General features: G+C 43.2%; 1 protein-coding gene across 20 annotated transcripts in view; it reads left to right on the top strand.

Annotated features, from left to right (window-relative positions):
• Nucleotides 1-14,181, top strand: part of ELMO1 (engulfment and cell motility 1) — a 672,133-nt gene that overhangs the window by 259,745 nt on the left and 398,207 nt on the right. For all 20 annotated transcript variants that reach the window (XM_072764753.1, XM_072764758.1, XM_072764757.1 and 17 more), the window contains 2 exons: nt 9,974-10,014; nt 10,972-11,044. In XM_072764753.1, the coding sequence (XP_072620854.1) occupies nt 9,974-10,014; nt 10,972-11,044 (114 nt within the window). The remainder of the gene's footprint in view (nt 1-9,973; nt 10,015-10,971; nt 11,045-14,181) is intronic.

Here is a 14,181-nt window from a genome sequence, read left to right as displayed (position 1 = left end):
GAGACTGGATAGCAGACAGCAGTCAAAAGCACACTGAGAGGAACTGGTGGTAAGGGCAGTTTTAAGAAGTGAGTTTACTTTTGAGTCATGTTATCCACCACCCCCCGCCCCGGCTTTTTCTTCCTGACTCTCTCCGCTGTGTCCTGAGTTTACTCCTTTGGGAGCAGGTGCACTAATGCCGATTCATCCTCCTTTCTTAAAAGGTAATGGATGTGCTAAGACAGCTGCCAGCAAGCAGTGGAAGGACATGGGCTTCAATTCGCAAATATAGGTGCCAGGAATGGGACAGTGACAATCTAAGGCTAAACCACAGCCATGAGCTGAAGGCAGACGCTTACCTGACTGAGCCACCCAGGGGCCCCTGCCTTTTAAATTTTAAACCATGCACACAGGTACTGTTGACCTTCCACCTATGAACTTGACACAAATAAGGATTTCATGTGAAGGTAGGCAGACCATAAGGCCTGAATTGGTTTGCAGTGTGAATCCCTCATTTCACATTGCTTCCAAGTGTGTGGTGGAGTAAAATGGCATGCCAGCCAGGGCAGGGTCGTGTGGGTGTACCTCTTGGAGATGACTGACATTAAAGAAAGTGGAGAGGGATATAGGGATTCTGAAATTGATTGTTGGGATCCCTGGGTGGCTCAGCAGTTTAGCACCACCTTTAGCCCAGGGTGTGATCCTGGAGACCCGGGATGGGGAGTCCCACGTCGGGCTCCCTGCATGGACCCTGCTTCTCCCTCTGCCTGTGTCTCTGCCTCTCTCTTTGTGTCTCTCATGAATAAAGAAATAAAATCTTTAAAAAAAAGAAATCAATTGTTGTTGCTGCCTGCAATATTGAAATCTGGGGGAAAAATTCGTTTCTTGTATCTCTAGCAACATTCATATTAGGACAATATAAAATAGTCGAGGACGATGAAGGAGAATCACAAAAGATAATTGATAATCATTAGTGCTTTATTTTTGCATTGTTCATTTTTATGTTTTTGTCACTTTCTAAAATAGCAGTTTCCCTTAAAATTGAAGAAAAACACAATTTCTGCTGAGGAGAAAAGTGCATCAGACTACCGAGAGAGGTTTTTTCACTTGTCTTTAACCCGCTAACACACGAGAGTGCTAATTATTTATGTCTTTGCTCATCTATGCAGTCCAGTGATTTTTATGACACAAAGATTGTACTTGATCTTGCTGAAATGTAATATTTAATTAGTTTCATGGAGCTTGAAACAAGTCATTATAAGGAAACCATTTTTGAAACGAATCATTTGTCAAGAAAAAGGTGGCATAGGCTGTCATCTTTCAATTTTTAAAATTAATGTGATACACATGGTTTTACTACTTTGGAGATGTCATTGGGAGTCCCTTTGTCACTTCTGACAATTACTGCAGTCTTGTGTCAGTGCTGCACATTGGAACTGTTGTCAAAATACTTGCTTTCCAAGAACCAGCTAAATTTGCCCCCAGAAAAGGGTGGTTTTGTCATTCTCCTTCAGATTCTTTAGGCTGCTATTAGGAAAACAGAGTAAGCACACACACCCCTTACAGCACATCAGATTCTTCTATGCTAAAGGTATATAGCTCCGAAGCACGGAGAGTAGTTATAGGGCTCACTGTGGGGGAAATATAGCTGTTCTAAGATGACTGGTGTCATTGACACAATGTCAGGAAGCACCTCCGGGAACTAGGCGGGTTCTCGTACATTAAAGTTTCTCCAAATCATATTGTAGGCTAAGTCGTAGTTAACATGCGTATCCCTTCTCAGGGGTGTCCTGACGTGTGGAAGCTGGGTTTCTTTTCTTTCTGGGCCAACATTACTCATAACTGCTGTGCAGAATGTGTTCAATGAGTTTCCACTTATAAAAGCAAAGTGAAATCCCAAGTGCTATGCTGTATCGCCTCAAAGTGTCAGAATAAAGCATCTGTCACATTCTTTTAAAGCACTGGAGAAAGGCTTTTTAATAGTCCAGGACCACAAAGCTTTAAGTCTTTGTGGCCAATAAGTTTTGCAATTAAAGGACTGTCAGGCGACGGCCGTATGGACAGCCGATGGATGGTGGGGACCGAGGACTGCTTCTGCTTTGCTCTTGCTGTGTTCCATCTTTAGCTCCTGCCTGAGCTTTGGCGGCAGTCAGAAAGAGACCAGAAGAAAGGGAAAGAAGCTGAAAGTCTGAAAAAAGGAAGATAGGTTCTTAATCAAACCGTATGCATTAATTTCATGTGGTGCGGGGGTCCCGCAGCCACTTGCCTGAGAGTGACAGAGGTGTCTCGGAGGAGGTCTCTGCCTCCAAAGCAAGTATATTCAGGTTGGCAGGTGAAATGAAAATGAGCTGAAGAAGTGAAAGACAGGAGGAGATGAGAGCCAAAGGCAGCCACGGGGCCGGGGTCCCTCGAGGAGGAAAGAGGAACTGGGTATCCATCCGTGTATTTATTTAACCAACGTTTTGAGAAAGTGCCTGCAAAGTGTCCAAAGGGGATACGAGAATTGCAAGAGCCTGTTCACAGGTACATCGTGCAGAGCCGTGCTCTGTCCTAGGTGCTATCTCTGAGGATTTACACGTGTCATCTCAAGTCATCCTCACGACACTGCAGTGTGCGAGGGACAGTTTCTGTTTACAGAAGAGGAAGAGGAAGCCCTGAGGGAAGTCTTAAGACTAAGGTTACAAAACCCGGGGCTGTGGGAGTTGGGGTTCAAGCCCAGGAAGTAATTTTCTTTTCTAAAGGTTGTATTTATTTGTTTGAGAGAGAAGGAGAGAGAGAGAGAGAGAGAGAGAGAGAGAGAGAGAGAAAGAAAGAGAGAAAGAAACACAAGCACTGGGGAGAGAGAAGCAGGTTCCCCCACTGAGCAGGGAGCCTGATGCGGGGCTCCATCCCAGGACCCTTGGATCATGACCTGAGCCAAAGGCAGGTGCTTCACTGACTGAGCCACCCTGGCGCCCCCAGGAAGTAATTTCCTAAAGTTATTCGAAAGCTCGCAGTTGAGAGAAGATCTCAAAAATCGGGAGTAGATAAAAATTCATCATTCTAAATGCTTTTCTGGTGTCTGTGAACTTAATGTCATCTCAGAAGCATTTCCCCCCCTCTTGGGTCATTAAAACGTTTAAAATGAACGCACATTCAGTGAAGCCAGGCTTTCTTTTCTGGGGCATGTCTGTTTTAGGACAAGTGTGTGCCTGAGAAGTGAATGTCAGAGGCAAGAGCTGCAGCCACAATGCCCAGGTGCTCTCGTCGGCTGGGCGGCCGCCGGCCCATACTGGCTGGTGCGAAGGCAACAGCAGACCTAAGAGCCCCGAGGTGAGCATTCGGGCCCAGTGAGCCTCCAGGCCAGGTGCCTCGGCCAACGGATAGGAACAGGTGGTTAATATTTAATTGTGCTCCTCACAGGCATGTCAAGGAGGACACATGGATGTGGGGAACCTCAGGGCTGTCTCCAGGGAAGGAGCCTCAAGGCAGGCTGGACCCTGCCCCCCTCCTAAATAAATAAGCAGGGATTCCCAAGGATATTTCTTTGTGGGGTTCTCTGATGCTTTAAAGGAACCATGTGGTTTGAGTGGGAGAATAAAATTTTTTAAGAGATAAAAGGGAGCCAAGAGGAAGATCTGGTTTAGTAAGGAAGAAGATGAAGTGTTAAGCTTGTAAGGGTGGCAGGATCCATGTGGATCCACACGAAGGGTTATTGGAAATGCTGGAGCAGACCTTAGAAGCGGAGTCAGGGTGGGACGCATGGATTCAGGAATTTATGATCCTGGCATTTCATTGAAGGCAAGGGAGAAACGATAAAAAGGAAAGCAAAGGACCTACACCCACTTTAAGGACTAGAGAGAAGCGAGTGTTGCCAGAGACAGATTAAAAATGAATTGCTAGAGGATTTGGCCATTCTCAAAAATCTAGGTGATTTATGAAAAGTACATAAACAGATCTTTTTGTACAGTAAATTTGCTATCGGGGCTTACCGTCTTTGGTAGATTAAATTAAATCGAATTCTCTTGGATAAGAAGAGTTAAAATTAAAAAGGAGGAATAAATCTTAAAAAACAGAAAAAGCTACCCTTTGAATATAACTGTTGGCACATAGTACTTTGCCAATCAGATTCATATGGAAATGAATACTTTGTTTGACAAATAAAAGTATTTCTGCCAACATGAAGATTTTCCCAGAATAATATAAAGTGAAGAAATACTTTTGTATGCTGCAAGATGACTTCACTATTGCTAAGGGGAGGGGGAAGAGAGCGTGGTAGTCTCCAGCCATCCTGATCCCCCTGCATGTTGCAATCTGATAACTGGCTAACCCTCCAGGTTATCCTTAAAAACATTCTTGCTCTTCCCATCTTAGCTCACTGCTGAGTCCAAGAAAATAGTTTTGACCTTCAAAATAAAACGCTTAAGGAATTTAGTTATGATTAAAAAAAAATTAGGTAGGCTCTGCACCCAATGTGGGGCTCAAACGTATGACCCTAAGCTTAAGAGTCACACGCTCTAGTGACCGAGCCAGCCAGGTGCCCCAGGTATGATTTTTTTAAGTCATGAAAACATACTCAGGTAGTTCAAATAATTTTGTCTCAATATTCCAAATTCAGGTTTATTCCAATGGAGTGTAGAATTTTATTTCTAGTTCCTTTAGGTTTCCTGGAATCCCAAAGAGAAGAACCAGTTTTCAGCCTTTTAGACCAAATTTTCTTTTCTCCCGAGCCTTTGCTCTCAATGAGGTGAAAGACAAATTGCTCATCGGGTCTACTGCAAGCTATCAAGGTGTCACCCTACTCCCGAGTCTTAGCGATCTGGGCAGATAGGCAGAAACATCTTTTGTCGCCTTGAGCAAATGTTAACTAAAACATAGGCCAGCGTTCCAAGCCAGTGTTTGGCTTGGAATTTAAGTCACGCCAAGAGCTCAATGTCAGAGTAGGGCTGTATGTAGGCAGTGGGAAAAGCGGTGACACCAGACTAGACATTTCTGCTTGGGGTATCTTGTTCAGTCCTGTTTATGATAGTGCCGCTCACCTGTGTGACCTTGCTAACGGATGGTGACAATCATTTGGCTGGTATCTGTTTTATCACCTGTTGAATCACACTCGTCAGCTAGCCTGCTCCGTGCTCTTCGGAGCCGTGAATCACATAACCCCTTCCCAAACTGTCTGTGCAGCCTACATGTGTCTCACAACTTAGAGCCAGCAGCTGCTTAGAGCCACCCAGCGTAGTTTACATGAGAGGAAGGGGGATGTGCGCTAATGAATCCAAGCTGTTCTTCAGAACAGTTTGCTTTATAGTCAACCTTTTTTCTTTTTTTCTTTTCTTTTCTTTTTTTTTTTTTTTGGTTTGTTTATTTTTTAACAGAAAGTGAATGTGTGGCTTTTCCATTGAACAGAAATGCATTGAGTCTCCTTTTAGATTCTCTTAGCACCTGTCTACTGTGGTAACTATTTCCCAGGGCTGTAGAAGATTAAGATAGATGAAGTAAGATGTTGAATTCTCAAGGGACAAGAAGATAAGGCAGATACAAAGTTTTTTCTTTTTTGAAGATTGTATTTATTTATTCATGAGACACACACACACACACACACACACACACACACACACACACACACACAGAGGCAGAGACACAGGCAGAGGGGAAAGCAGGCTCCATGCAGGGAGCCCGACGTGGGACTCGATTCCAGGTCTCCAGGATCACACCCTGGGCTGAAGGCGGCGCTAAACCGCTGAGCCACCCATGCTGCCCAGATACAAAGTTTTTAGGAGTGATTTATTTAATGTGCTAAGTACAGGGAGGGAATGACCTGCGTAGTTGGAGAGATCAGGGACATGTGTTTGTAGGAGAAGGCTTTGACGTGGATATTAGTGATAGTAAGAGTTCATGGTTAGAGTTGGAACCGAAAGGAGAAGGATGTTTCAACAAATGGTGTAAAGTGAAAGTATGGAAGTGGGGTTTTTTGTTTTGTTTTGTTTTGTTTTGTTTTGGTGAATCAGAATCCAGAAGTCTGGGCAACATGTATAGCGTTAGTAGAAAATTTGACTGCTTGAGCCCAGATCATGGAAGGCCTTGGATGACAAGTTAGTTAAGGGGTTTATGCCACATAGGCGGTGGTCAGTGGGGATCTGTGGAGGATATTGGAGCAAAAAGAGTGACTTGAGCAAAGTTTATAGGGAAAATCCAATTTTGTCTGATAATGGCCAGTGGAGGGGTTGGAGAGAAAGAAACTGGGGATGTGGAGACTTATTTGCAAGGATCTGGTAATGGGGTCCTGAGAACTCTTAACAAAAGTGGTGGTAAGGTCTGGAAAGGATAAAGGAGAGAGAGGTTGTGGGGGAAATAATGATGAGACTCAGTGTAAATGTGTATAACACAAAATAGGGTAAAGGAAAGGGGAAGGCAATGACGAATTCTCTAGAAACGTATGTGGAAAAAAGAAACTGTCCAAAGTAGGCAAGTCGAGTGTAGGAAGTAACGGAAGATAGAGGAGTCACAGTTTGATGTGCCAGTGAAGCATTTGATTGAAAATTTGTGGTGAGTGGTTAGTAATGAAGGGCTGACTCAGGAACAGCACCGGGACTAGGGAGGCAGAGAGAGTTAAAGATGATGGGGTGGGATCCCTGGGTGGCGCAGCGGTTTGGCGCCTGCCTTTGGCCCAGGGCGCGATCCTGGAGACCCGGGATCGAATCCCACGTCGGGCTCCCGGTGCATGGAGCCTGCTTCTCCCTCCGCCTGTGTCTCTGCCTCTCTCTCTCTCTCTGTGACTATCATAAATAAATAAAAAATTAAAAAAAAATAAAGATGATGGGGTTAGGGGACAGTGTGTCTGATAGCAGGAGTTGGGACGAGGAGTCAGAATTTTACTTTATTTATTTTAAAGATTTTATTTCTTCATGAGAGACAGAGAGAGAGAGAGAGAGAGAGAGAGAGAGATAGGCAGAGGGAGAAGCACGCTCCCTGCGGGGAGCCTGATGCAGGACCCAATGCAGGACCCTGACATCACGACCTGAACCAAGGGCAGATGCTCCACCACTGAGCCACCCAGGTGCCCTGAGTGTCAGTATTTTAGAAGAGTAGTTAGGAGATGAAAAGTAATGATGTGAAAAAGCTCCATAGCCTTGTAACTAAGTCGACCCGAAGAGTGAAGGAATGAAGGCTAATGATGGTCCTTAGCAGTAGTGGTGCCCTGACAGCAAGACTTCGAGGTGGGGGTGGGGCACCTTTGGGGCCGTGCTATTGCTGGGGCAGATTGATGGGTGAGGGTGATGCTTTTTGTTTGTGTGTTTAGTAAGGTGCCTGCAGGAGAGTGACCTGCTATATCTAGCGAGCTGTCAGAGATTTGCAAGAGAGGATTTGGGGCCAGAACTATACATGCTCAGGGCAGTTGAAGTAAATGAGGAACTGACTGATTAGGTAAAAGCGGAAGAGACCAGAACAGAAATTTGGAGTTAGGTTGCCAGAGGCAAAAGAGAAACAGTGAAGGATCTCTTGGGTTTTATTGAAGGTTTATTGGCTAAAACTGTAGGAAACTGAAGGAAATACCATAGAAGCTCTGGAAAGAGGGTTTCAAAAAGAAGGTGGTAGTAACAGATAAGGTGGCTGCATTGATGGGAGCTGAGAACTGAAAGGCTGTTGGATCTAGCGTTGGGTGGTGGGGCCAATGCTCCGTTAGAACAAGAAGAATGGAGGGGGCAGGGGCAGGTGTGGGAAGCGGGTCATGGAAACAGCCCCCATCCTCACGTAACGTCCATTTTAAGCGCTGAAGGCTGCATTATGGGTGCATTGTGTTCAGTTAACTGTGATTCCTTTTCTCACCGGTAGTTTAGAGCTTTTCTGTAATCTTTGTTAAATCTCTTAAGTTCCCCCGTGGTCTGTACTCCTTTCATATATCCAACTGAAAAATATTCTAAATATAATAGTACCCCATAGTCTGTCTTTTCAATTTTGGTTCTAAATCTATGAATCAGACCTGAATTTAAAAAAAGTCTAAGAAGTTCTTCTATGATACCTCGACGAGGAAAATATTCTAAATATAATAGTACCCCATAGTCTGTCTTTTCAATTTTGGTTCTAAATCTATGAATCAGACCCGAATTAAAAAAAAAAAAAGTCTAAGAAATTCTTCTATGATACCTCGACGAGGAAGTCTAATTCTGGGAGCTGTCGTTTTAGATGCCTTCCCCTACGTCAGCAGCAATGCTCTCTTGATCTGATCTGTTGTTTTAATGTAACTTAAAGCTGACATCCAGCCGTGTCATTTAGATTTCAGTTTTGAGATGCAAAAAAGAGGAGGGGGCTGGACTGGTAGGTCTTCCTGAAAACCGATTAACATGGAGAAGGCCCTGGCGGTTGGAAGTGCAAAGTCCTTGTCTTCTGGGCAAAGTGTTGTTCCTAAAATCCCTTTGTGATTTGGTTGTGAGAACACCTTCACCCTCAACTCACAGGTGGGGCCATAAGTAGTGGACAAGTTCCTGCGAAGCCCTTGGCTTCTACAACACGTGTCATTGTAGAGCCCAATCTCCATTTCTCCTCTTACTCTAAAGGAGAGCAGCGTAGTAGGTCGGGATACCCCAGCACCCTCAGTTTCCATTCCTCAGTGATTCTAGGTGCCCCTTCTTCCCACTGGGTTTTTAGTTGAGTTGACCATTCTTTTGAACATGTGGTGGTGGACTCAGTCATAGAGGTCGGATCTCTGGTGGAGGGAGTTCATTGAGGGAATACCATTGGTGGACTGAGCTGGAGCTTCTAGCTGGAGCTGGAGGCCCTTGGAAAGGGCTGTGAACAGTGTTCAGAATTCACCGACAGGACAGTTACAGTAGCATCGTGTCCAAGGGCACGTGTGTAAGGAGAAAATGGAACCTCTTCAGCGACATAAGAGGGTAAGAAGCCAGAACCCTAACCCTTTTTTGAATTTTTTGTTCCTTGTATTAATTCCCTTTTAATTCTTACAGCAGCCCTGAAGAGTGGATAGGTCCTATGCCCATTTCACAGATAGATTGGTCGAGGTTCATCAACTTAAAGAAATTGTAGGTTATACTGCAGACGAGTTAACAGAGTTAGGATTGGAATCCATTCTGCTTGATTCAGAATTCCTTTCCCCATACCACGTTGCCCTTCAGAGGGCAGAAGCAGAACATGTTTACGTGTAGACAGCGTTCTGTGTTTGTATCTGAAAACCCAAGACCATGTGTTTCTTTGATTTTTCTTCTCCCCTTGTTTCTTGTCTGTGATTTGTTCTTTCCGTTGACACGCTACCACCCACCCCAGGGGACAGACAGGATCTGTTTGTATCCAGAGTAGAGAAGTTTCAACATCACTGGGTGAGCTGTGTGTGTGTCTCTCTCTCTGCTGCATTCCTTCTCTCTGGAGGCAGGCGGAGCACAGCTGTGGCTATTAGGCCTGGAGCACAGCTGTAGTCAGCCGGCCAGTTGACACCACGGCACATGGTGTCATGGTCTCATTACTCAAGTGTGTCCAGCTCAAGCTGCCGCAAGATTGGCATTTGTCAGGGCCATGGTTGGGAGAAGAATTCTATACACTTTGCAGGAACAATTTCGCAATGCCTCATGCTCCATTTGCCACACGTTCTCATAAAAATATGAATCCAAGCTTGTTTGCATAAAACCAAACTGCCGGTTGCCAGCTTCATGTACTAATTAATCCCAAGGAATTCTGGTTATCATTTAACCTCGGGGCTTTCGTTGTTGCTGTGTTTTCATCCTGATTTTAATGCAGCTAAGTTAAATATGATGCCTATTTTGTCCAACTGATAACGTTAAGAATAGAAAAGAGGAGCACAAGGGCAATAAATCATTATTATATTTGGTGGTGATGGCTGGTAGATTACACTTTGAAAAAAATAACAGACTTACTGACAACAACCAAGAATAGCAAATGTAAATTCTCCTTACTTAGATATCTTTTTATTAGGCTTCCTTTTCTTCTTCTTTTTGCTTAAAATGATGAAATGAAACTAACAACATTTCCCTTTTTTGCTATTTTGCAGAAAAAACCGCTGTCTGCAATAATAAAGGAAGTCTGTGATGGGTAAGTATTACTCAGGATTCATCTGAGTTGCTTCAGTCCACAAGTTGAGAAGCTAATAAAATATTCCTGAGCAGTTATAAAATATTATTCATAAGTCACTACGTGACCTGCCCAAAGACAGCACAAATTACTATGTAAGATTTACATGCCCTCTTACATCAAAAAATTACTGTTGTTCCTGGAAGAGCAGGAAGTGTGAAATGGCTGGTGTATGCACGCTGGGACTGGTTTTATTTATTTTGAAAAGTTGTGGTTCATTCATCCAACCCAGCAGGGAGCCATCTGAAGTTCCCGAGGTTAAATACACACCTCATCTGATACAAATGGAGAGGACCATTTAGGTTCCCATAGAAGATAAAAGAATTTAAAAGACCAGTCCATGTGTCGTTTTTGCTTCCACGTGAACTTCACAGTGTTACAGCTTTCCTCTCTGTCTTTGGCTGCCCTCACGATCCACAGGAGAGGCACACAAAGAAGTTGCATGAGGTTTTTCTGCTTTCAAAGCAGAATTATGAAGGGAGTACTACTTGCAGTTTATTTAAGACCTGGGGTACTTAATTGGGATGTTTCTGTATGCAGCAAGCATGCTGGTGGGGGACCATAGAACACAGAGAGGTTGGAATGACACAATTATCAAAAATTTAAATTGTATTCATTTATTTTGTTTTCTTCTTTCTGCTCCACTTCTTCAAAATGAGGAAGAATGTAGCTTTGTATTTAAATACACCTGCTCAAAGCCATGAAGACAGAATATTCCAGGCACTAGTCATGACATAAGACCAAGATGGTCCACGTAGGGAATGGTTGGTCAGGCTAATATCATTTTGTTTGAGGAGCTGTGCTGTGGGACTTGTTGAGTATGGGCCCGCTGCCAAGTGCATCTAACTCTGTCGATGCTAGATAAATGAAAATGACCATCATTTGTTTTTCTGATCAGTTTATGCTTATATTTTTCAGGTGGTCCCTTGCCAACCATGAGTACTTTGCACTGCAACACGCCGATAGTTCAAACTTCTATATCACGGAAAAGGTAGGTCAACCACATTATTTAATCTTGGACACTTACATCTTTAAAAAAATGAAAACCTGACTGATATTTCCTCTGTTCAGGACTAGACTGGACATTATGGTCTAAATTCTAAATTTCTACCATCCGTGAAAATAGTGTACAGAGCAAACAATGGCTACTTTAGTATTAACAAGACAATTTTTAGCCCATTCAAGAGTGAAGACAGACATGTTTCTGCATCCCATCTTAGCAATTACATTTGCCCTCTAACAGTGAATTTACTAATTATTTTTCTTTCTTATTCCTTGGTTAAAGCATTTGTTTGATGTTTAATGACTCCTTTCTCAGACTTTTTTTTTTTTAAAACCAATCTCTAAGTCTTCTTTAAAGTAGTTGAAACAATGACAAAAAACCTTTTCAAAGGTGTTCTGTGGCTCCTGGGAACTTGCTTTTTTCTTGGGTGATTTTTTTTTTCTTTTTTATTAGTTCTTTAGCAAGCTTGGAGAAGAGGGAGGGAGTGAGGGGTGAAGACTATAGTGATTCTGGCAGTAAGTAAAAGCAATGTCTTAGGGAGATCCCCGATAGGAGAAGGAAAAGCTAATATTTATTTGGCACCCACTGTCCAGCAGTTGGACCAGGCCCATTGTTTGTGGACTTCTTCCTCAAGACCAACCTGTGTTATAAACAATACTGGCTTTGGTTAACAGATAAGAAGAAACTGGATCATAGAAGTCTGATGGCTTGGCCCCTTATCTCAGGGGTACTGAATGATAGAATCAAAAAGGAAGTTCAGACTTTTGTGCTTCTATCACTTTGCCTTTTGGGAATTTCTAGAAGAGCTTAGCATTTAGCTCAGTTTTAATGGAGAAGTCACTGAAATACATAGAACCAATATTGTCCTCATGGAACCTGGTAAGCTTGGTGGGGAGGGAAGGGTCAGTCCTGTGAACAGTTCTCATGACAACAAGCTGATCAGTGCTGGGACAGAAGTGAATACAAAGTGTTCCTGGAGGAAGGGGCATTGGATGACTTCAGGCTCCAGGCTTTATTCCTTCCCACAAGCAATCCCTAGTGTGACTGTAACTTTACCCATGAATCAAGTGATGGTGCAAGGTGGAGGCAGTTAACAAGCTCCTGTTGGTCTGTGAGGGCTCCTTCTCCCCAGAGTGTGTGTGTGGGGGCAGGGAAGGGGTCAGCCAGAGGCCTGGAAATGCTACTTAGAAATTGCTTCGTCTTCCCAGATGGGATCTGGAATTTTCATAACTGATCACATTTTCCTCTTCATGCTGGTTGAGGGAAAGCTGAGAGTAAACAAGTTGACTAGATTCCCTGGCCTGTGTTGTCTTTAATTTTGCTTGTTCCTTTGATTTGTTCCACACACTCTTAGTTTCCTGTCTTTATTTTCCCTTAGCTCCGTTTTCTCAATATTTTTCATTTATTCTCTAATGCATTTATATGACCCACGTGTTATTCTTTGTGAGATCAAGAGGGTATAAATAAATAAGTTAAATGTTGGCCATTAAATGTATTGCGGCTATCTTAAGCAGAATTCTTGTTTTAACTTGGTTTGCCTTTTAGAGATAACTAAAATATTGCAACTTTTGTGGTATTATTGGAAAGCTCGGATGGTTTTCTACTACTTGGAGCATAATATGAGAAATTGTAAAAAATTATTAAGTGATACAATTGCGGGGCAAAAAAGTTCCAATAGGGTTTTCAAATGTCACCAGTTGGTGGGTAGTGATATCAATTTTCTTGGCTATGAGAGCATTAAAAATGAGAATAGAATAGGTCACAGCACATCACCTATGTTGTTTGTAAATCCTTGGGTCATTACACACCCATATACAACACATGTATATTGTACTGGGTTTTTACCCTGGATTATGGTAAAACCACAACCAAAAGTCATGGAATCACAATCTTGCCTTTGATTAATATGCGTTGGCTTGTGTACCCTGGGATTGTCCTGTCTTCTGTCCTCATTGTCAGACCTCTAAGTTTACTGGAGATTACTAGGATGAGATTCTCACACTAGAGAACATACACATTGAAGGGAGAACCTTTTAGAAATGTAAGCTTTCAGATCCTACCCCAGAGACTCAGATTTTGTGCCAGCCTTGGATATGGCCTAGGATTTTGCATTTTTAGAGCCTCCCTGGAATTCTACTGTGGAAACCTGGGGACCACTTGAAGGAATACAGCTCTGAGACTGCTTTTTCAGTACCAGCACCCACAGGTACAAGACAGTGGGCATCGTAAACTAGAAGTTATGCCATAAGTTTGACCTAAGAGTTTGCGCGCATCCAACTCTTGGAATAATTTAAAAATTCAAAGAATAGGGCAACCTGGGTGGCTCAGTGGTTTAGCGCCGCCTTCAGCCCAGGGCATGATCCTGGAGACCCGGGATCAAGTCCCACATTGGGCTCCCTTCATGGAGCCTGCTTCTCCCTCTGCCTGTATCTCTGCCTCTCTCTCTCTGTGTGTGTCTCTCGTGAATAAGTAAATAAAAATTTTAAGAAAATTCAAATAATATTGACGCTTTTGTTCTAATTAACATTAATGCATACTCAGAAAATTAAAGCTACTCAGAACAGTGGAAGAATTGTTATTTTCTCAGGCATCCTCGTCATTTTTTGGGAAAAATCTTGTGCTGCCTGAAGAAATCGTTAATGTTGAGTTTGAAAGGGACTGCCACCTAAGTCTGTCACCCAGTCTGCCCATCTTGAATGGGCAGGAGGAGAGATTATTCTTCTATAAGAGTTTAGGGAATGAGAAGACTCCTCTTCCCAATCACAGCCCTTTGTTTGTAAACAAAACGTCCTTGCTCCTCCTTTTGTAGCTGTTACTGGGCACAGCTGTGTGTCCATGTGACACAGAGCTCGACAGGACGTGCGCGGGGCAGGAGAGGGACCTCGAATCTTGGGTCACAGGGGCAGACCTGGGCTGCCTTGAGTCTGCTGTTGGGTCTATCTACTTCTTTGCAAGTACTCCTATAAATAGAGCTCATTTTCCATTTGAAGTAACGTGTTTAGTATCATCTTGGTTACTTACAGCCCAGTGAGCTGTTAGGTAATATTTGCATCACCATGGTAACTGGTGACTAATTTTTGAAACTTATGCACGTTCTTCCTAGTTACTGTTTTTTCCTTGCCTGT

The sequence above is a fragment of the Vulpes vulpes genome, chromosome 7 (genome assembly GCF_048418805.1).
Source record: "Vulpes vulpes isolate BD-2025 chromosome 7, VulVul3, whole genome shotgun sequence".
Classification (NCBI taxonomy): domain Eukaryota; kingdom Metazoa; phylum Chordata; class Mammalia; order Carnivora; family Canidae; genus Vulpes; species Vulpes vulpes.
This window is presented reverse-complemented; position numbering and strand designations above follow the sequence as displayed.